Source organism: Equus przewalskii, chromosome 2 (assembly GCF_037783145.1).
Source record: "Equus przewalskii isolate Varuska chromosome 2, EquPr2, whole genome shotgun sequence".
NCBI lineage: Eukaryota > Metazoa > Chordata > Mammalia > Perissodactyla > Equidae > Equus > Equus przewalskii.
In genome coordinates, this window is record NC_091832.1 from 111787405 (window position 1) to 111810291 (window position 22887).

At 37.9% G+C, this 22887-nt stretch overlaps 1 protein-coding gene and 1 long non-coding RNA gene across 2 annotated transcripts in view; one reads left to right on the forward strand and one right to left on the reverse strand.

Annotated features, from left to right (window-relative positions):
• The window catches only part of LOC139081838 (EF-hand calcium-binding domain-containing protein 14-like), a 52784-nt gene extending 31387 nt beyond the window's left edge, over positions 1-21397 (forward strand). The window contains exons 3-7 of the mRNA XM_070609251.1: positions 1587-1682; positions 7299-7494; positions 11333-11434; positions 16906-17082; positions 20292-21397. Of these exons, the coding sequence (XP_070465352.1) occupies positions 7380-7494; positions 11333-11434; positions 16906-17082; positions 20292-20296 (399 nt within the window). The 5' untranslated portion in view covers positions 1587-1682; positions 7299-7379 and the 3' untranslated portion in view covers positions 20297-21397. The remainder of the gene's footprint in view (positions 1-1586; positions 1683-7298; positions 7495-11332; positions 11435-16905; positions 17083-20291) is intronic.
• Positions 1775-22033, reverse strand: LOC139081839 (uncharacterized). Its single transcript, XR_011537274.1, has 3 exons — positions 21948-22033; positions 20749-20876; positions 1775-1840 (listed from the first exon to the last, which is right to left on the reverse strand). It is a non-coding gene; the product is annotated as an uncharacterized lncRNA (long non-coding RNA).
• Positions 22034-22887: the final 854 nt, after the last annotated feature.

Consider the following 22887-nt stretch of genomic DNA (forward strand, 5'->3'; position numbering starts at 1 on the left):
TTCAAGATGACTGAATTGATTAGTAAGACAATTATGAATAGATGCCACTCAGATGTCGTTTCACTCATTTACTGCTTTTTGACTTTCTATTAATACTATCTTTTTTCTGCATGGATAATAGAGAGTAAGTTTCATTCTTTTCTCCAAAGGGAATCCTTTGTGAAACGATAAATATGTTCTGGTAGCATCAATCCATGGTTGTAAAGAAGTCATGATTTGTTTCAAAATTCTTATGCCTGTCACCAATATGAGGTTCATTGCATTCTTCAGGTTTCTTTCTATTATAAGCAAAGACAAAATAAGCCTCTGAATAAACTAACTTATGTATACAAATAAGTGTATTAACTCATGCAACTAAAAACATCCAGTAATGGTTTCAGGTACAGCTGGATCCAGCAATCCAGAGCCACTGTGTCTAAAGTTCCTGTCCTACAGGTTTAGCAATCCTGGCAGTCTGAAAGATAGCTCCCTGCTGGGTTCTTGTGCTGATGCCTTCACTAAACACTTCTGGCAGGAGATGAATTCCTCAGACTGGCCAAGTCTGGCTCAATGCACACCCTTGTCACTGAGGGGAAGGATTTTCCCACCAAACTACATAGAACTCCACAATAAAGAGGGGTTCCATTATCAAAAGAATGAGGAGGTATGCTCAACAGGAAAACACATGTGTACACATGTAAAGGTGTCCCTCATGGTTCCCTTTTCAAATTTTCTTTCAGTAGGCTCTTGAGCTTTCAGTCTAAACTATCAAACTTATCTGAGTTTCGAAAAGAATTCTTCATTCCTGTTGGGCAGCATCCACATTGCTTTCTGCTGAAAGGAAAATGACAGCCTGAGGTTCTGCTTTCCACTGACCGCAGCAGCTTTGTGGAAACGTCCATTTACACAGACTGTGGTTTAGCACATCAGCAGTAAGGGCTCTTTCCTATTTTTTAATTGTTAAAACACATCTCATTATGTAACATTAGAAAATCAACTGAACATTGACTCACCCCAACCCTACCAAGTTACGGGGAAAAACGTCCATAATTACTGGCTCTCTTTAGGCTGAACAGCATATCTTTTCTAAGTTCATTTTAATGGCATGACTATAATGATGTACAAGCAAATGATACATATTCACTTAATGCTGATAGCCTGAATGAACTAAGAAACAAGGACTTGTCTGCCGTGTTTCCACTGATCACCCACAACAAAAAGAGATTACAACAGAAAACTTTCGACGTATTTATGCAACACCGGTGTCGATAACTCTAACACTGTTTTAAAGGGACAATATAGAGAAGTGAATTTACGTGATTTGAAATTGAATGAATTCCTCAATGTGAACAATTTCATAGAAATAGGATAAACAACTCTTTTCTATCTCTTCAAAGGAAATAAATAAGATTTAATTTGTTTCTTCATTGGATGTCAGTATTGTACCACTAAAATATCACCGACACCTTTACCTTGCTGAAAAAGAACTTCAGGCATTATGGGGAAACTGAAAAATCAAATGGCTTCAAGTAATTTCACTGCGATCCAGCTATCGCTCTCATTGCTTTTGCCTGATGTAACGCCTTTGTGTGCTTCCTTCTCAGCAGCTACAGAATCCTGTTGGTTCAAAACTGAACGCACTCGAGAAACGTCTTGAAAATGTCACCACCACTTTGAATAACCTTCAAAACCGCTTAGAGGAGGTCAGTACTCTGTCTAGGTTGGTGCACAAGTGGGGATGATTAATTTTTTAAAAGGATAATAATTCAATTTTAAAAGATACACGGTTACTCACCTTGAGCGCTATAGCCTATTTGCTCATTTCGGAGGTGGTTGGCAGGAAGCTACAGTGGTCTCTGAACTGCAAACGGAGGGATAGAGCATATCATAATATATTTATTAAGGACTAATGCAAACCACATTGAGTTATAGGAAGGAAAATGCATTCCCCAGAGCTTAGAATTTACTGAACATGAAGAACTCAGATGAGATTGTTTAGTGAGAAGGAGGAGGAGAAATTTCGCCCTAAACAAATAAATCACTACTTATGTCCTGGGAATGTTTTCAAATAGACCATGTTTAATGATATGAGTAGTATTAATAACTGAGTTTATATTCACATGTCTTTTCTGCTTTACTTTTCAAATGTATACTTCAGACTAGGACTGTGAATACCAAATTTATGTTCAAGATATAAAACCAGGGTATCAAGGTCAGTTACCCTTGAATTGTCCTTTTATGTTTAGGACAGCCGCCAAGTGGCTTCAGTGAATGGCTAGCTTGTAGTATCCGTAAACAGCATAGAACAGTTTCGTGCGATAGCATAAAAGCATCTTTGAAATCACCCCTATTTCATTCCCGAGAAAAGGGTCAGTGGGCTAACCAGAAGAAAGAAGGATTTCTTTCTCAGATTTGTCGTCTGTTCATGCCATTTTGTTAAAAACTTTTTCTTTGTTTCTGAGTCAGTGTCTTGTTGCTAATTGATCAAATGTTAAGTGACTCTCCACTACGCAGCCATGGAGCTCTTCTTGGAAAAAATGCTGCATTGAAAGAATGATGCCAGGTTTTCAGAAGTCCCTGCACGATATATCTGAGACCAAACATATTTAGGAGACATTTGAACAAAACTGCATTGAAATGAGCAAAGAAACAGAATGTGAAAGACAGACACCTGTACTTGATGCCAGAAGATCAGAGTGCCACTTAGCTTATCAGGAGACAAAAACATATTCAAAATTATAGCCATTCATTTAACTAATATTCATCAAGGTCAGTGATGGGCAAAGGATGTAACAGGAAGAAACCTGAGCAAGAAGAAAAACAGACTCCTTCAACAAGACACGGATGTCAGTCCTGATAAACTGAAAACTTTTATGTGACAAAGAAAGCATGGCCAAATCAGAGAGAAGAAAGCATATGGTAAAGTGTGCTGCAATAATTGTTTATCAACTTGGGAGAAAATTAGTTCAGAAAGATATCTCACATCAAATACTAAAATTAATTTATATTGGTGAAACTAAAATATTCAAAATTAAACAGCATACAACTAAAAAAGTTAGGGCTAGGGGCTGGCCCGGTGTTGCAGCGGTCAAGTCAGCACGTTCCGCATTGGCAGCCCATGGTTCGCTGATTTGGATCCCAGGTGTGGACCTACGCACTGCTTGTGAAGCCGTGCTGTGGCAGGCATCCCACATATAAAGTATAGGAAGATGGGCATGGATGTTAGCTCAGGGCCAGTCTTCTTCAGCAAAAAAAAAAAAAAAAAAGAGGAGGATTGGCAGCAGACATTAGCTCAGGGCTAATCTTTCTCAAAAAAAGTTATAACTAAATATTTATCAACACTCTAGAGGGGACAAGAGTGACTTCATAAGTCTGAAAACAAGGGGAGAACTCAAAGGAAAAGATAGATCAGAAAAAATTAAACTATTATGCACAAACGTTAAAGGCAATAATACAGTAGGAGATATATTTGCCAAAAAATATGAAAGCCTGTGGAAATCCTGAATAAAAAGTTTAAATACTCTCAGACAAGAAAGTATATATAAATATCTTTCTTAGTGAAGAAATGAAAATTAAAATTAAACTGAAAGACAATTTTCATTCAGCAAACTGGCAAAAGAAGAAAACAAAAGCTTAATTCCTAATAATGATGAATGACAAGAAAAAAAGTACTAGTGATATTGTGAACTGTTGAAGATTTTTGGAAAGCAGGTTGACAAGCCTATCATGTGCCTTAAAATATTCCTATCCATTCATCAGTCAGATGTCAGTTCCAGACTCTATCCTAATAAAATAATGCAAATATTGCAGAAGTAGCAAACACAAAGATATTCCTGAAAGTATTTTTCATAATAGTAAACAATGGCAAAGAAACACACAACAAAATAAAGTTATATATTTATATAAATATATAATAACTAAGTAAGCTATGACGTATATACTCTGATAGACTATTTCACAAGACTACAACTGATAAATACAATCCTCAGCAGTGTGGAAAAAATGTATACTCTACAATGCCAAATGAAAAAAAAAGCAGAAAAATTATATACTTAGACTTCTGCGATTATGCTGATGAAAAAAAGTATAAATAAGAGAGACAAGAAAGAATACTCTAAACAAGGCCATTCGCATTTGGCGAGTTACATATCGTTTCGTTTGTTTTGTCTTCATTTTTCCAGCTTTGTTAGTTCCGTCACTCAGCCTTTCTCAGCTTCTGTTTCTTTAAGTATAAAATTGTGTTGTGGGAAAAACATAATGAGGGCAGGCTGGGGGCACACTAAGGCCTCAATTAGAGCGGGGGATCTGATGGCCAAAGATGCCCGTTGCAGCTTCAAAATCTGGATTTTGGGGGCAAGAAGATAAAAATTAGTCCACTCTTCTGGAAAACAGAGGGGCTTAAGAATCATATATGAGAGCAAATCAGAGAAAATTAAATACAGTAGAAAATACTCAAAAGCAAAGGTAAGGGCTTCAGTTTGCTGGACCTTGATGTCCATGACAGACAGACGGCATTCATACCCTCTCACAAGCCTGTGACATTCCTGATGCCCCAGCTAGACACTTTCTCCCGCTCACCAAAACATCAGAACAAACGTGAAGGAGAAGAGCATCCTGATGGTTACTCTGAGTTTGCTCTATCTTTTTAAACATAAGTCATTTTGACACACATTGCAACTGATCATACCCCCAGTGTCTTTTAATTCTGGCTTTGAGTAAAGCTCTTACTTTCAATTCCCACAAGAAGACTGACTAAAATAGGTTGAAAAATCTTTGGTGGAGAGGCATCTAGAAATAGTGGGTAAAATATACCTTTGAAATACGCATTCTAAATGTCCTGACAACATTAAGCTCTCTTGTTATTATAAATTCTCATGGGATCTCACACTTGTGTTGAGTTCTAATTCTGTCAATGCCAATTTTCCCAGCTATGCTGACCGCATGCTCCATGAAGCTTCGGTCTGCTCTTTTCCTTTGTCTCTCTAAACACAATGTACTTGCACTTAGTAGGTACTCAGTAAATATTTTCTGAGTAGATTAATAAAAATGATAACTGTCCTTAGAATTTTGACCGTGTGTTCAAATATTGTTCAAATAGTTCAAATATTTCATTGTTTATTTCAAGTATGATTAATGCAGTGGAGCTTATTTAGTGTAAAGAAAACACATATTTCCCCTGAGAAACGTTAGTAATTTACATTATTGTATCCTCTCTTATTACTTCCCTGTCAGTTCACAGGCTAAATCAACATCGCAAAGCGAGAACCCCACATTTAATTTAATCAATATAGACACATTAATGTAAGTAAATGAGGCTATGAAAAATTGAGTTTGGATTTAAACGCCTAAAGTAATTAAATTAATTGGATAATTAACAAAATTCCAATTCCCCTTATAGCGTGTGGACACAGCATTTAGAAGAATAGTTGTGATTTTTTTCCCCGCTCTATAGTAGAATTTTGTTCCAAAGAGTAAATAAAGCATATGGATAGTCATAAAAGTCAAAGCAGATTGGGATTCAGAGGGAGCTTGGAGTTTATCAAATCCAATACTTTCATTCTAAAAATAAAGTTGAAGCTTAAAGATAATAAAAAAATTTGTCCCCATTTCTGTTAGGAGCTATACATCTGAATACAGGCTCTGACTGTCTCCAGCAAAGTGTTTCAACATGGTGACGCAAGCTCTAAGTGAGTTCTTTTGTTAAAAATATAGATAATTTTGTCCCTTACAGCCTAGTAAAAATCAATGGCTTCATTGTTTGGCAAGTTATTTTGCTTAAATAACATATAAAATGGAAATGTAGGTCAACAAAATTTGCGGCTGCTAATTATATCGTTACTCCATCATCACCAAAATAAAATGGAAATACAGTATAATGAATAATCGTAGATTATGGAAAATAGAAAATATGTACACTGGTCCTCTATTGGCTTCCATCTGAATTCTCTTAGAAATCCACATTACTGTAATTCACCTACCCAGAGCAATGTGTGCTACTTCTATTCAGAATTGGAGCATATCAACATAAGCTAAATATAACTGCAAAAATAAATATATTTATAATATAAGTTGGTGAACAAATTATTTTAAATTTTATTCTCTACCCAAATTTCTCACAATAAAATATAAAAACCTTTGGTAAAAGTTTCCTCTTCTGTTTTCTGCTTTCCCTTTTTTCTTAACCAGTTATAAGGTATTTTTGCTGAAGAAAGAAAGTTTAGTAAATTTCTTCATTTTGTTCCAATCTCCAACTTCTCTCAGCATCTCTCAAGATTATATGCACTATTGGCAACTTTAACTTTGAAAAAAGTGAATAATTAAATCTATATTTCACCACTAGAGGTCACCAAAGATTTGTTCATAACATCAGCAACACAGCATGTAGCTGTCTGACCTCTCTGGCTCCTGTCAGAAAAATTGTTTGTTCTATTTCTCAGCACAACCAAGAAACCAGAATTTTAGTAAAGTATTCTTCATGCTATCTAATTCCTCAATGCTTACATAATGTGTTATCATGTGCAACAATATCTTTAAAATATATAAAAATAACTCAAGGACATATTAATAAGTCACTTTATCATTTCAAAGTTCTAATAGATGCAGCTGACAGGCGTTGTCAACTTGAGAGTTATTTCATAATGAATACATATATATTAATATATTCATAATTAATAAATATGAATATGATTTCTCTCCAATTTTCATCAGAAAATAAGCATAAGTTCGCCTTTTTCACCCATGAGATCCTCATTAATGTAGGAAATTATAACATTATTTGCCATTGAAACTCTTCCTATCATTATAAATATTATTATGAGCTCAACACGGAGAATTTGACAATTAATTTTACATGTTTAATTGACTTAAATAATTTGAATATATACTTTTTATTCATTGAATTTATTCCCACAAGAAATGATAACAGCATTATTTGCTTCATAAGGTTTTAGGGTAGAATTCCTTTAAAGAGCAAACTTCCATGCCATATGTATAATTTTATTTGAAAAGTCCAATCTAACCATCTCTTTTCTTTGTTTAGGGTGAGTAGGGTGAGGTTCACCTGGTTGGCAGACTTTTAAACCTAAAGAGATCAAGAAGGATAAATTGAAAATAATTTAAATAATGAATGTTATCTTAAATAGAGATTTTTTTCCTTTATGGTGTGCTTTCAGAAGCCACTTTCAGTATTAAGCGTTTTCCCTGGATGTGCTTTGTAGCATCTCTTTTTTTAAGACATAATGAGGTATAATTGAAACTATTTTGATTGAGCTTTTTTTTATCTTCCTTTAACCAGTCACTAACTATAATTTGCTTTCTAGGACCTAGACAGTGTTTTTTTGCAGCTTTCTCAACTTAAGGATAATCTCTATGTTTTGGAGAATACATTGAATATAACCAGGATGGGACATTTAAATTCATATATAGCACCAACTCAGCCCTTCCAAGAAAAAGGAAAGAAATTTTCTACTCCAGGACTGCCATATGTAACGTCTAGTCAAAATTATGATATTTCTGGTATGTTGATCATTGTTTATACTGATAATTTGCTTTAGCATAATATCCAGAAAGGGCTTGGTATATGTGTAATTCATTGCCTAGCTTCAGGCATATTTCCTAGCACATATTAGGAAGTCTGTATGTGTTTGTTGAAAAAGTGAAGAAATGCATGAATGATACATGACAATAATCATGAGAAGAGAGACTTTGGGTTTTTCCATACCAATCCCTACTTCTGTAAATAATCCAAATGCCACATGTAACCTTAACAACAGTAAAATACTGGCAAAGCATTTTAACATGAGCAATAACTTATTTCCATAACTTACACTTACAAGCAGGCAGAGATTATTATCAACAATTCATCAATGGAGAAAACCAGCAGCCTGAGATAAATGAATTGAGAAATCAAGTCACTGTATTTAACAAGCCTTTCTCTGAAACTCTAGCGTGGATTTTCCACATTCCTTGCAACGCAATCACTTTGGTATTCAAGTCCATGCTGAGCAGGGTAGTGTGGAGGGAGTTGTTATGCTTTAAGGGATGCACTGTTTACTTATATCTAAGGAAGGGTATCTATAAGATTCAGTGTTACCAACAGAGAGAATATATGGACTGCCTCTGGTTGCTCTCACACTCTAATGGAAACACCACCCCTTAAACCTTCACTTACTCAACATGTTTACCTAACAAGTCCAAGTACCAGGCATTACCCTGGTCACTGAGGACTCAGCATTGAAGATCTCTGCTCTCGTGGAGATTGCATTCTCATTGAGAGAAATAAACATAAACAAGGAAGAAAGAAATGCATAAATAAGATGATTTTCAATACTGATGAGTGTTATGAAGAAATCAAGAAAGAGTGATTAGATAATCAGCCACTGGAGAAGGGTGGTTTAAACTGAGTGATCAGGAAGGAACTCTGAGCAGAAGGCATCTGGACAGAGGACTGAATGAGGATAAAGGGCGTCCAGCTGGAGATGGGAAAGGGGCCATTCCAGGCAGAGGGAACAACAGTGCAAAGACCTTTAGGGGGAAATGAGTTCAGCAGGTTTGAGAAACAGGACAAGTCCTGTATGGCTGCAGCTTAGTGAGCAAAGTGGAAAGTGCAGCAGAGCTGGCTGAAAGCACCGGAGACAGTGAGAACATGCAGGACCAGGTGGCCACGGGAAGATGTTAGGGAAGCCAGAGGGTTTTGACAGGGGAGTGAAATGATAGGATATATGTTTTCTGAAGAGGATCCCGGTTGTTGAGGAGACCTAGATATTAGAAAGCCAAGAAGGGAAGGCGAGAGATCTTTTAGGAGCTTTGTGCAACCGGCTAGATGAAAGATTATTGTGCCTCAGGTGGAGAGAAATGAAAGGTTTCAGGAAAACTTCTGGTAGTAGAGTCAACAGGACTCAACTGTTTGATTGGAGAATGAGAAAAATATAGCAATGAAGGCATTGAGTGACAGGGTGAGTATTAGAACTATACACAATACGGGAAAATCTCACGGGAAACTAAAAATTCTGGTTTTGACATTTTAAATTTTAAGTGCTATGAGACTTAGAAGTGAAGGTGCCACGTAGGCAGTTGGTTGGGAACTGTAGGGGCAGGTCAGGGCAGGAGACGCAGCTCTGGGGCATCAACTATGCATAAGTCAGAGGCCTGGTGGTCTGTGGGATCACATCGGGAGAGGGTTACGACAGAGAAGAGAAAGGCCCAGGACACCAGTTCCGGGGAGCTCTGACCTCTAGAGGTCTGACAGCAGAGGTGTAGCCAGAAATCAAAACTGAGAAGCGGCCATTGAAATAGGAGGGGCAAAAGGACAGTACTTCCTAGGAAACAATAATAGCTTTCATTTATTGAGAAACATCACATGCCAGGCACCATTCTAAACTCTGTTCACGTATTAACTCATTGAATCCTCCCAACAAATGTAAGACACAGGTAAACATAGGTGCTATCACATTTCTCCTTTATAGAAGACGACATTGAAACAGAAAAATTAAGAAAAGAAAGTATTTCAAGAAAGAGGAAATTAGGTCAAACACACTAAGAGGTTGAGGTTGAATAAGATAAAGATGCAAAAGTGATCCTTGAATTTGACAAGATGGAGGCCATCGGTGGTCTCGGAAAAAACAGTTTCAGTAGAATGATGAGGGTGGGAGCCCAAGAAAGGTGGGCTATATAAAGACTGAAGGGACATTTTTGAGAAGTTTTGCAATGAAAGGGGAAAAGAAAACAGAAATTAGTTGGAGGGAGACACGGTATTAAGAATCTTTTTGAAAGGTGGGAGATATCAAGAAATATTTTTATTCTGCTGGGGATATATAGGGAAAGAAATTAATATGTGAGAAAGATGGTGAGTATTGCTGTAGTAAAACCTTGAAAAACCAGGATGGGATCCAAACTGCAAGCATAGAAGAACTGACTTGATGGGAGCCAAGGCATCATGCATTTTAACGATTATCAAGGCAAAAAAGAACGTAGATACAGAAGCAGAGAAGGCTGGTAGATTTGACGGTGAGTACATGAGGAAGTTCAAGACTATTTCTGTTTTCTGAAAGAAGGATGATGTACAGTCATCATCTGAGCCTGAGGGAAAAGAGGGACCGTAGAAGGATGAATAAAAGACAAGGTAAAAATAGCAAATTGACTAAGGAAGGGAAGAGGCAAGGGTGGGCAGTGTGGAGAGCCCATTTTAGATCGAGGCCATGTGTATAAGGAAAGACTGGTGAGCACTGTGGTGTTCTCCAGTGATAGTCAGCTGTTTGGTGTAGGTACAGAGCAGGTAAATAGTTGAGTTTTCCCAGGGGAGGAAGTAGATAGGGTTGAGTTTTCCCAGCGGAGTTCGATGAGGATCTACACTTGGAAGTTAGCGCAGTGGTTAGCTCAACGTACTATCCAGAAGTGTGCCTTTGCTGGACTGGAGTGAGAATTCCTTCTGTCTTCACTACCTGCCTCTGAGTAGGACAACTTGCACTTTGCATGTGTGACGTTTATAGAGCCATGGCTCTATAAACAAAGTCCGGTACCAGAGTAGTGTTGCATTTTAAAAGTTTGGGATTTCATTTTTAACTCATATTATCAGCATTTATATGGCTTCAAAGAAGTGAATCGCAGCAAGTTGTTCTGTCCTATTCTCTAGGACCCCGAAATCTGGGGATCTTCCATTCATCCAGCCTAACGGACTCATTTGATTCATGCCATCTGATTTTTTTATATTTAGTCAAAATTTCTCTTAGACTTCTCAAAAGGGTAGCTAGTGCTTGGTTCCTTGAGCTACTTGGAGTCACTCTTTTCATGTTTGTCCTTGTCACCATGGCTATTTTAACAGAGAGTTGGTTGAAACTGCATTTGAGAATATGAATTGCACTAGAAATCTCAACCTGGGCGCTTTCTACATCACACCTCCAAAACCCTCTTGCTGTCAAACTTATCATTAGACAGTAGTCTTTGTGCCAAAGACAATGTCTTAGTCAATCTGGTATCTACAACGCATAGTTGTACTATGTACAAGGCATAGTTCTGTGCCTCGCACAGAGTGAGCACTTAATAAATGGGTCTTTGAATGAACAAAGAAGTGAATGATCCTGGTGAGAAGTCTAAATACCACACACAGGCAAGCTTCATGGAGAAGACCATGAAACGTTAACCTGTGGGAACAGGTAGGCTTTCATTGTGTTTACAACTGAAAATGTTTGCTTACAAAGAATCAAATATTCTGTTCCAGGTCACTTGGTGAGATGATTGCAGAGTTAGAGTGATAATTTAGACCCACATTTTGTTTGCCTAGATATACTACACCAAGCACGTGACCTTTCATTTTCTTAGACCAGGGTCACTGACTGTTTTGTTCTCTTTCAAAAAGTTGTTCCAGAACCAGCATCACAAGATCTTAAAGATATAGTAGATTCTGAAATACTGGAAGAGAAACCCAAGACAATCATTTCATTCATAAAGAATCTTACAGGTAAGTTTCATAGTTTGATGCAAAGCTGAGCGCCCGTGCATATCATCTGGAAAAGATTCAACAAAGAAGAAGTCATTTGTCTCCATACAATCTGCCTTATTTTTGATAATATCTATCCTGTAAATATTAAATGTCAAGATTTTAATTATATGTACATATACTTTTCTTTTGCCAAACCATTCAATATGTTTTTACGTATTTAAAGTAACTCTGGGAAAATAAATATGTGCTTAGTGCTAGGAGAAAGCTAGAAAGGGGGACTTCCTTGATATACAGTGGTCAAAAGGTAACAGTTAAATATATTTTGTCTCATCATATATAATTTTAGCCCTATTCCCACTCCAAATTCTCACCCCAGGTCCTAATACATGCTGATATGGAAGAAATAAGACAGAAAAGAACTAGAGTTCTTTCATTCATTCAACAAACATTTTACGGGTGCTCCCTAAGTCTCAGGTCTGTGCTAAGTGCAGTGAATACAGATATAAAAAGTCACTAATACAGTGTCTTTAGTGGAGAAAATAATATGTGAATAATTATGATGAGTGCTAAGTGCAGTGAATACAGATATAAAAAGTCACTAATACAGTGTCTTTAGTGGAGAAAATAATATGTGAATAATTATGATGAGTGGCCACGAGCACAGAAAACCAAAAGAGAAATTGGAGGCAGGTGGGAAAACCCAGACTGAGAAGTCTCAATCTAAGAGGTAGTATCTGAGGTGAGATTTGAAGAGGAAAGAGTTAGCCAAGGAAAGATGAGGGCAGAATTGGGGAGAAGTGAAGGAAATGACAAAAGGTGGTGGGAACGAAAGAAAGAGAGAAAAGGAGACGGCGAGGGGGAGGGGTAGGGAGAAGAAAAGAAGGAAAGAAGAGAGGAAGGAAGGAAAGAAGGAAGGAAGACTAAAGCTTATATTTATTAGAGAGCATGATGCATATGAGAAAATGTCAGTCTTTCAATTTGGCTGGTAAGGAGGTGTAGTAAGTGGCGAAACTGAGTTTGGGAATGTTGTCAAAGCTCCAAATATTGAAAGGGCTTAAATGCCAGTCTAGGTTTTATCTTATTGTGAATAGAGAGCTACTTAAAGACTTTGAGTAATAAGAAGTAACATGGTCAAATCTGCATGTTTAGACAGATCATTCTTTAAACAGAAAGAAAACAGTTTGTAGGGAAGGGAATCTGGAAGCAGGAAGAACAATTATGGAATGTGGTAATAAGGCAGGTAAGAGGTAGCCCTCTGAACTAAGGCAATAGCCAAAGAGTAGAGACTCAAGACACGAAGGAGTAGAATTGGCAAGACTTGGTTACTGCATGGAGGTGGTGAGTGAGGAAGGAGTCGAAGACAATCCCAGGGTTTACGGCTTACGTGATCATATTAATGCTAGTGTCCTTAATTAAGAGAGGACATGAGGAAGAGGAAGAGACTAAGGGAATAGGGACAAGGCACTGATAATATTGAGTGTTCTATGTGTCAGGTGCTTTCCTCCTGCCACAATTTAATCTTTATTTGCAGCTGAATCCCAAACACACATCTCCAGCCGGACTGTCTTTCTTGAGTTCCAGATCTGCACATTCAAACGCCTTGTGGATATTTTTATTTGCACCACGAAATGAAGAATTCCAAAGTGGAATCTAGATAATGAAATTAGACTTAGACACTGAGGGGAATGTGTGTGAATTTTGTTATTGTTTATTTTGTTAGATTGTGATTTTTTCACTGAAACTATAGAAGAGAGGGAAAAGGTAGATGTGTATACAGATAAGAGAAGTGGCAAGATGAGAATGAACACTTGCTTATGGACATTAATTTTTTCAGTAAAGTAAAAGCAAGATCATCTGCTGGAACCAATGGAGGTAAATTGGCAAATTAAAAAACCTGAGGGGAAAATGGCGACAGTTTGAAATAGCTTTGGAGAATGAGAGAGCCAAAATAGAACAAATAAATGATGAGCAGGTATCATTGACAGTTCAGTGAAGATGAAAATCTTGATTTTTTAGTAGCATCAATCCATGTGGCTGCTCGATTTTTGCCAGTATTGCTCACCAATCCAGGGACCGGAATAGAGAACACAGGGGTCAGCCCGATCCAGGGCTGGCCTTTTGCTACATGGGTGCAGCAGGAAAGTAGAGGCAAGAGTTTTGTGAGTATAGACAATAGAATTTTTAATTAGGGATGAAAGGCCCAGACTTATTATCAAAGAAAATACTCCTAGAAGGAATATTTTAGATTGAAAGAAAAAATGGAGCACTTATGGAAGTGGACACTAATAACGTGCAGTGGAAATGAGTACTGGAATGACAGGAGGCTAAGTCGAAGAGTGGGATGCCAGAGTAGAATATTTCGGAAGTGGATAGAGTCTGAGCGATAAAAAGCCCAGATTTGGTTGGCAGCGATGACTGAAGAGGAAGGGAAGAAAAGGTCAGTGACTTTGACAACACCAAGGAAATATGATACTAATTTGGTCCACCCACTGATGGTCCACCCAATATTTGGAAGAACTTTAAAGGCCACTAGTTCAACCTCCTTAAACAGAAACTTACATTAGAGTATAAACTTCAATAAATCTTGGCCAAGAAGCTGTCATTGTAAGTATAAAATAGTGACCCATTACAGAACCTCCTCTGGGAATTATTTAGCTCCCTTATTTTAGTGTAAAGTAAGTCAGTGACACTTTTTTTTCACTTAATGATTATTTGCATATAGTGGTTTGTATTTTTTCAGAATGTGGTTGACGGGATTTGGAGAGAAGGGATTTATGATTCCCTCTTGGTCAAGAGCACTTGAGCAAATCTCCTACGGGGGGAGCAATGAAGGATGTAACTAAGGTTCCCTTAGATTTGACATTTAAATTACTTTGCATTGCAGAGGCGTGAAACCAATCTCCATTTTCCCACCCCCGCTACTGGTGCCAGCTGTGTTACCTTAAACTCCAGGTTTGGCAGCAGACCACACAGCTAAATTCTATTTCTTTTAACCTTCATATAAATGTAGCCCTGGACTGAATGTGGAACCAAATCTAATTCAAAACATCAATCTCTATACTTAGAGTTTTGAATCTATTCGAAGATTACACCATTACCAGCCTCTCGCAGAAGGAAACTCAAGGCTGCTTGCTTCCCCAGTCTCTTTTTTTCATTTTCTCTCCAAAAATGAGTCAGAATCAAGGAGAAAAGTTTTATTTCCCTTCTTCCCCAAGGAGGAGGAGTGTTGCTTATTGCCAACTGCAAGGCTATAATAGGTCCATTGAGCTACAACAATCTAATCAAAACTGAATAAAACGGGTTAGAAGATATACGCAGGGGCTTCACACATAACTCGAAACTTTTCCCAATTTTATCACTTTACAGTCTAACAGTTCTTCACCCACTGGCAGAAAAAAGTTATTGAATCTGAGAAGAGAGCTCACTGTTGAATTAATATCACAGTGGGATGCCGTGATTGCTTCATTGACCACACTCTGTAACCACACTCATTCCCTTCAGCCATGCTCAAGTTTGGTCACCCTCCCTTCCACACTTTTGGGAAGCTTTAGAAGCCGCAGTGGATCTGATTCTGGGACCCGGCTTTGGTGTTTGGAATACGTGATTTTGTGAAACAGAGATGAATAAAAACAGAGAAAGAACTGCTAAATCAAAAGCAAAAACTGTAGAAAGAAACAAAGATTAATTGGATAATATACATGGCTAGATTTAAAATCTCTAAAAATGATAATATATAACATTGCTATTATATTTCCTGTATATTACTCTTGTTCCTGATAGTAATTTCTCCTTTTCTGCCACAGACAGCATTATGTGGTGATCTGTGCACTCCCACTTACCCCACGACCGTCTAGATAATCACCGTCCTTCTTCTGTTACTGTTATTCTTGAGCACTCTGTCAATGTCCTAGGTATTTTTCTTTACCATGTTAAGTAAAAATATCTGATAAATTTTTTCATGAGCTTTTCATTACCAGAACATAATCTTTCATATGTTGAAATGAAAAATTCTCTTTCCCTTTCCCTCAAATTAGCTAAGAAGAAGCTGGACATATTATAAGTGTTTTGCAGATTTCCTAAACCAAGCACAAGCAAATTTAATGGTGGTACACTTTGGTCTTTCTCTGCAATTTAATTTGACAGAAGGGCCCGTACATTATGTCAAATGATCTGTAATACAAGCTTGACACCAACAGTGTTGAAAGCTGTGCCATATGACCAGGTATGCAGCACTCAGGTACAGAAACAGACATCCTGGGGAAAGTTATCAAACAGCTAATGCAATGCCAACTGTGTTTGATAGTGATAAACCGACGATCCACAGGGAAGACTGATGTCAGTTAGAAAACACATTCCTTAGGATGGCGGTCATCTGATCTTCACCACATTCACTCCTGTCAGACCAAACTATGCAGTTTCCTAAGGGGTCACACTGGTCCATGACTTAGTGACTTTGACCATAGGACCATGCCTTTCAAAAATTACCTCTATCCACTTCTCTGCCTGTTGAACTTCTATTCCTTGTGTATAATTCAACTAAAACAACCCCCAGGTGGGACATTCTCTCATTCTTGCTATGCCTCAATGGCACATTGTCTGTACCTTCAGGACAACATATATTCCACTGCCTATCCAAACTGCTTACTTGCTGGTTTTGTCTCCTGGAAGTCAGGGACTATGGCTTCTTCATCCTTGTATGCCCAGTATCTCATACAGCGCCTGGCACTTTAGAAACACAGAAAACAATGTTTGCTTGTGTTTTGATAAAGGCAGTATTTAGAGCAGTGAGACGGAGAGGGCAGTAAGAATACTGACAAAGGAAAGTTATTTAGTAGTGTTATAAATGAAGACAACATTTGATTATATGTAAACTAAAATAAATTTTACAGACGACACCCAACTCAGCATAAGAGATGTCAGTATATTCAGAACTGATAACAAAGAGAGCAGGAATCTTTTGATGCAAAATTAAGAAATGTTAGAAAAATAGGAGGTAAGAAATAAATGTAAATCAGTTAGTTAAAGATTCAGGATGAAAAGACCATTAGTCAGATGGATGTTTTTAGTAATAGTTTCAGGAGATAAATAAGATCAAATAGATATATCAAAAACCAGAGTATACATGAAGGAGAATATTCTATTAAAATGATTATATTCATAAATGAAGCAAATAGAAAACAATAAAAACATTAAGTTTACGGTTTAACTATAAAAACACCATGAGAATACAGTAACAGAAAGATTAAAGTAAATGATCGGATAATTCAGTGTGGAATGATGAGAGGCGATAAACTTGGTGGTGAGCAACAACTGGCTTGTTAAAGAGATGCACCACAAAAGCCAGGGTGGAAGGTAGAAATGACCTAGGTGAGACTGAGGAACAGAAAAACCAACCCAATGCGGACAAAGTGCTGCTCTGAAGGGCGGGAGACGTCTGGGGTGACATTTGAAATCTGAGTCGAAATATACAAAGCCTTTCATTTCCACAGATCTTCAAGTCTTTTTCTATGGTGCTGACAACGATGCAAATGGATATTTAACTTACAATGAAATAGCGAGTCTTCTAGGAGGAGAGACACCAGAACAAGAGCAACTGGAGCTGTTTGATGCCGATAACAACGAGATGTTCTCCTACCTTGAACTAATGAGAGCGTTTGGACTGACTGGTAAGGGGCTTCAGAGGCTGGAACACCAGTGAAGGTCAGGGGACACGTAGACTTGAACAACGTTCTGTGTTAGAGCCAAAAACTAACAAGCAACCCATAGCTTACAATTTTTAGTTTACAATTGGAATTCAAAAGCAAAGATTATAAGAAAACCTCAAAAGTAACAAAGACATAGGGCATCCCATGCCGTACACAATGATAAATAGAGTAAGAAATCATTCAGTGTAATTGCATATGAATGGAGGATTTATGTCTTCTGGAGGTTAAGGAAAGCCATAATGTTTTCCCCTGTGCAGTAGTCCCCCCTTATCCCCAGAGGAGACTTCCCAAGATCCTCAGCGGACGCCGAAAACCACGGATATCATCAAACCCTATATATATAGTATGTGTTTTCCTATACATACATACCTATGATAAAGCTTAATGTATAAATTTAGGCACAATAAGAGATTAACAACAATAACTAATAATAAAATAGAACAATTATAACAACATACTGCAATAAAAGTTACCATAGATCTGAACAACTTCAGCATACGATTTTTTTTTTCTTCCCTTACTGAGAATTTCACCTTTTCTCTTAAAGGCAGCGCTTTACAGCTTCTCTTTGGCACATCCGAATTGCTAGCATCACTACCCTTGGGCTTCAGGGCCATTATTAAGTAAAATAAGGGTTCCGTGAACATGGGCAGTGCGCTATGGCCACAGTTGATGTGATAACCCAGAGGGCTGCTCAGTGACTAACAGGCGGGCAGCCTGTACAGTGTGGATCCACGGGACAAAGGGATGAGTCATGTCCTGAGTGGGATGGCACGAGATTTCAACATGCTACTCAGAATGGCACACAATTTAAAACTTATGATTGTTTCCTTCTGGAATTTTCCATTTAATATTTTTGGACCATGGTTGACTGCTGACAACTGAAACCGCAGAAAGTTAAACGGCGGATCTGAGGGGACTACTATACTTGCTAAAAGGATGTTAGGATGACACTCTTAAGACTGGAACTTTAAAGCCTAAAGTAGTAGAAAGTAAGAAGGAAACTAGAAAGCTGCTATTCATTTAACAGAGTAAAACATTAAAGCACTATAAACGGGATGAAATCATAGAGAATCTAAAACACCTTTTAAAATTGTACTACTTACCCATCTGCTTCCTTTCTATTTAGTTTTCATAGAATCCATGTGTAAGGAATTTGAATACATTTACCATAAATATCTAGCAGCAGTTTCTTAATCAGGGAGGCGGGGAAGAGCAGAAGGAAGCGTGGACGGCTACGAAGAGGAGGTGTTTGATCGGTCAACTGAGAAATTCTGATGTGGGAAAAAAGCAAACATTTTTAGGTCTTACGTCTTTCGAAGACATACTAGAGCTGAGATCTGAAGCTGGTAGATCAGCAGGACACACTTGGCCACAAAAGTCCAGCCAATGCTAAATTTAATCTATTTACTTTTAAAATTGGAGAATGATAAATTATTGAATTGCTGTCATTTCCCTCTTATTTGAGAAAATAAACAATACCAGTGGAGATGTTTTGCCCCTTCCCATCTTGATGCGAATGAACACATGAGCCGACTCCATCTGCTCCTCCAGGGTAAAGCGACATTCCCAGGGGTCACGTTTGTTCATGCTGAAAGAACACCTACAACATAATAGGGCCCACACGCCTATAGATGCCCAGAGAATGCCAGTCTTGCATTTGCCGAATCCCCCTGACTTCTCTGGGTCCTGTATTTGAGAACTTTAAAGGTCTTTGCTTGATTTTGCCCCTTCCCATCTTCTCTCTTGCGGAAAAAAAAAAAAAAAGATGGATGACCATTCCAAAATATAAATTGCACGGTTGTTGGAACTACCCACCCAGTTCAGATGAGCCTCACTGGAACATCGCTAAAATATACATTCTGAAGTCATTTTTGACCTGAAACTGCTGCCTCTTTCCCAGGTTGTCCTTGCTTTGCTACCCACTCCTTTGTGTTTATTGCTCCCTGAAAAATGAACCCCCTGCCACAATCCTGGTTAAGTGGGTTTTTTGTATTTTTTGAGGAAGATTAGGCCTGAGCTAACATCGGCTGCCAATCCTTTTTTTTTTCTTTTTTTTGGCTGAGGAAGATTGGCCCTCAGCCAACATCCATGCCCATCTTCCTCTATTTTATATGTAGGACACCTGCCACAGCATGGCTTGACAAGAGGTACATAGGTCCGCACTCGGGATCCAAACTGCTTAGCCCTCGTCACCAAAGCAGAGTGCACAATCTTAACCCCTGCACCACCAGCCTGACCCACGAGATAAGTTTTTGAATGTCTTCCACCTATCAGTCCTGGCCCTTTCTCTGGCTCTATCAGGCAGCTGGCTGCAGTTCCAGCATCTTCTGCTTACATCAGGGATGTGAGCGATGCTAAGTGAGTGAGAGTTAGAGAATCAGAGACAACACGCATCCCGGGCAGCAGGCCCTTTCAGCAGCACCAATAATGAACATGAGGCAGGCTTCCCCTGGAGAAAGGTAAGGTCTCTGTTTGTACAAACCAGCTGTAAAAGACTTTTGACTCATAAGAAGGGGAGCATGGAGCGCTCGCTCAGAGAAGCATTCTCCCCAGAGCTCCAGAGCTGCAAGGAAGCACTACATGCACACTCATGGTTTTTGATGGACCTTACTCCCTAAATGGCAGTTGGCTTGTGCAGACAAAAGATTTTTTTACATAGCTGGACATTTTCGCAATTTGGCCTTCTGTAATTTGGAATGCTTGAGCTTCCAATTGTATTTCCATAGTCTGTTAAAAAACAAAAGCATCATTAGATACACAGCACAATCCATTTGCCATAAACCTGGAAATGGTAGGAACAACTTAAAAAAACACTGAACAGTAGAAACCCAGGAGAAGAAACGGAAAGCTTGGAAGCAAGACGATGGGAGGGACCAAGTAAGGGAGGAAAGATTTATGTATATGTGGTATGAAATCTGGAACTGGAAGCCGACAGACTCAAACTCGAAGCAACTGTGCTTTCAAACGGTCAAACTGACTATCCATTCTCTTGGATCTGTGAAATTTATTCAGAGGTACTTGAGTACACTTCTCCTCTGCTTTGATCTTCTTGAGACTCCAGATGAGAAACTCTTGTGTGTCAGTTGAATCCATTGTAGGAAAAAACGTTGTAACTAGGTTCTAAAAGTATCTTAAACTTCTAAGTCTCAAAATATTTTTTATTCTAGAATAAATAAGAAGATGGAAGTTCCAGAAAGAAGAATATCTTCGGAGCAGTGGCTTGATTTTATTTTAAACAATTTCATCCTATTTTCACAATTTTAACAAGAAGTGTTACAGAGGTACATCTGACCTAGTTGCTAAAACTGGCAAGTTCTTTTGAAATTTATTCAAAGAAGTTTTTCTTTCTTGAAATAGACTTCAAGTCCATAATACTGCCGTTCTTAAAAAACACAGAGAAAGAATTTTTGGTTTGACTTAATTTTTCAGAATCTAATTTCTAAAGAATTGTTTAGTATAATTTAAATGCTAATTACACACATGCACACACACACATAGTATTGACATATATTTAGATTTTTTTTCTCATTTTGTTATATATAACATTAGCATTTGCGCTTTTTTCCTATTGGCCAAGGCTTAATTAATTGTTCATACAAACATTTCTAGGCACTCTAGAACTACCTTCTTGCTCATATGTTGAATTACTTGTTCTATCCAGAGGGCAGAATCAGGACTGGAAGCAGAATTGATGATTTTCATGATACCATAGCTTCGTACTTCCTAGATGCCTGGTCTCCAACTGCCAGTTCCTTTGATTTGTGAACAAAATGCATAGAAGTCAACCAGAAATATAACATTGCACATCATAGTTAACTTGAAATTTACTGTTACATGCAATTTACCGAACATATTTATAAAAAAATCCCCACTTTCTGCCAAAAGTAAGGAATATTCATGGGCTTCAGGCAAAGTTCCATGAGGGTAACTAAAGCAGAATTAGTATAACTAGATAAATTCTTCCTTTCAAACATATTAGTTATTTGACATTCTAATGCAGTGCTGTGCTAAGAGTAATAGATCCTTAATAATAGCAAAATTATCCGCTTGTATCTAGGATCCCAATAACAAACTATTCTTGGTTACATTATCTTTTACTTATTCCTCACCTAAATGGAAAACTGATCTTAATATTAGATCTAAGGACCCATGGCTTAGTAGAAATTATCTTTTAAAAGAGTGGCTAGTATACTGAATTCAAGTTAATTCTGCCTTTGTAATAAGGAATGATCACTTACTTCATAAAATAGAATTAATGAAAGAGTGTGAATTATGTAATTGTTGTGTGCCTTTCGGTTTCCATCTTTCAAAACTAAGAGCATCCATGCCATTCGCCCTCTGGCTCCAACTCAGCAGCCCAAATACCCAAGTGGTTGGGGGTTTGTAACATTTTGCAGAATTTGTAGAAAAACGACAATATGAGTATTTTAATTGTATGGATTTCTAAGGCGTTTCTAACTAAAATTTGTTGGGAAAAATGTTTTTGGTCTATGTTCAAAACTTTCACAAGCATTTTTGCAAGAAACATACATCTTTAAAAGCTGGCTAAAAATCTTACCATCTCAGAAGTGAGGAGGATAAGAAGCTCTTTAATGCATATTTCAGAGAGTTTTCACTAATATAATTCACATAATTCTTAAACTTTGTCAGGTAAGATTTAAAAGTTTTCTATTTCAAATTGTTTTTGATTAGAACAATCGAACGTGATTTTATATTGACAAACCAGTTGAATTACTTAGGAACAAGAATGAAAAAGAATTAATTATACTTTCCAAAATAAACAGATGACTAAATTATTCCTTGAAATTGTTTTGTCACCTTACTTTGGTTCTCTCATTTTTAAACCTTTTCTTTTCAAAGTGGAGCCATTCAATTTTCGTAGCATTTTGGGATTTGGTGAGTAGCTGAGCTAGGAAGAAAGAGACAAGACAAACTGTGATAGCCAAGTGCACCTCTGGCACCTGTCACCACCAGGTGAAGAGAAGACAAAACATGGTTGGTGAATGAATGAACAAAACGTATTTCTTTAAACAATAACTTTCAAAAACTGAAAGCACAATAATATAAAAGAGGTTAGTCCCGTCAGTCTATCCAGCGCTAACACCACAGATTTGAGTGCTCATTCTGTGAGGGCCGTTATACTAAATGTTTTAAACACATACACACAAGTGTTTCAAACATTTAGTATAGAGGCCAGCACAGAGTGAGTGTGTGTGCGTATGTGTGTGTTCGTGATAAGCCCATGAGGTAATTATCACTATACAGATAAGGGATCCAAAAGTTAAAGATTAGTAAACATTGGAGTTAGCCTTCAAGGTCAGGACCCTCAAACAACCAGACCTTGAGTTAAAGATGAGAGTCTTTAAAAAAAAAAATTACATTCATCAGGATGTTTCTGATGAAGCAACTAATGACATGGGAGCTGTATTACAAACAACCACAAAACAAGCCCATTGTGAGTGTAGAGTTCTCTGGTGCCACCAAGGCTCCTCTGATGTGTATTCTTGCCTCCTGGTGCTGCCACAGTACCCTGCACATACATCTACCAGAGCCCCCAGCACGTTACATTATAATTACTTACGTGTCCGTGTCTCCCACTAGATCATGAGCTCCTTGAAGGAGAGATGACCCTTACCAGCTGTAAGTTCCTCTGGTACCTAGCGTTGTCTGGTACAGGATAGGCAACCGCTGAATGTTGAACGAATGCCACCCCCTCATGGCAGTTCCTCTGTTCTTGCAGATAAATAAATATTCTTTCTTTAA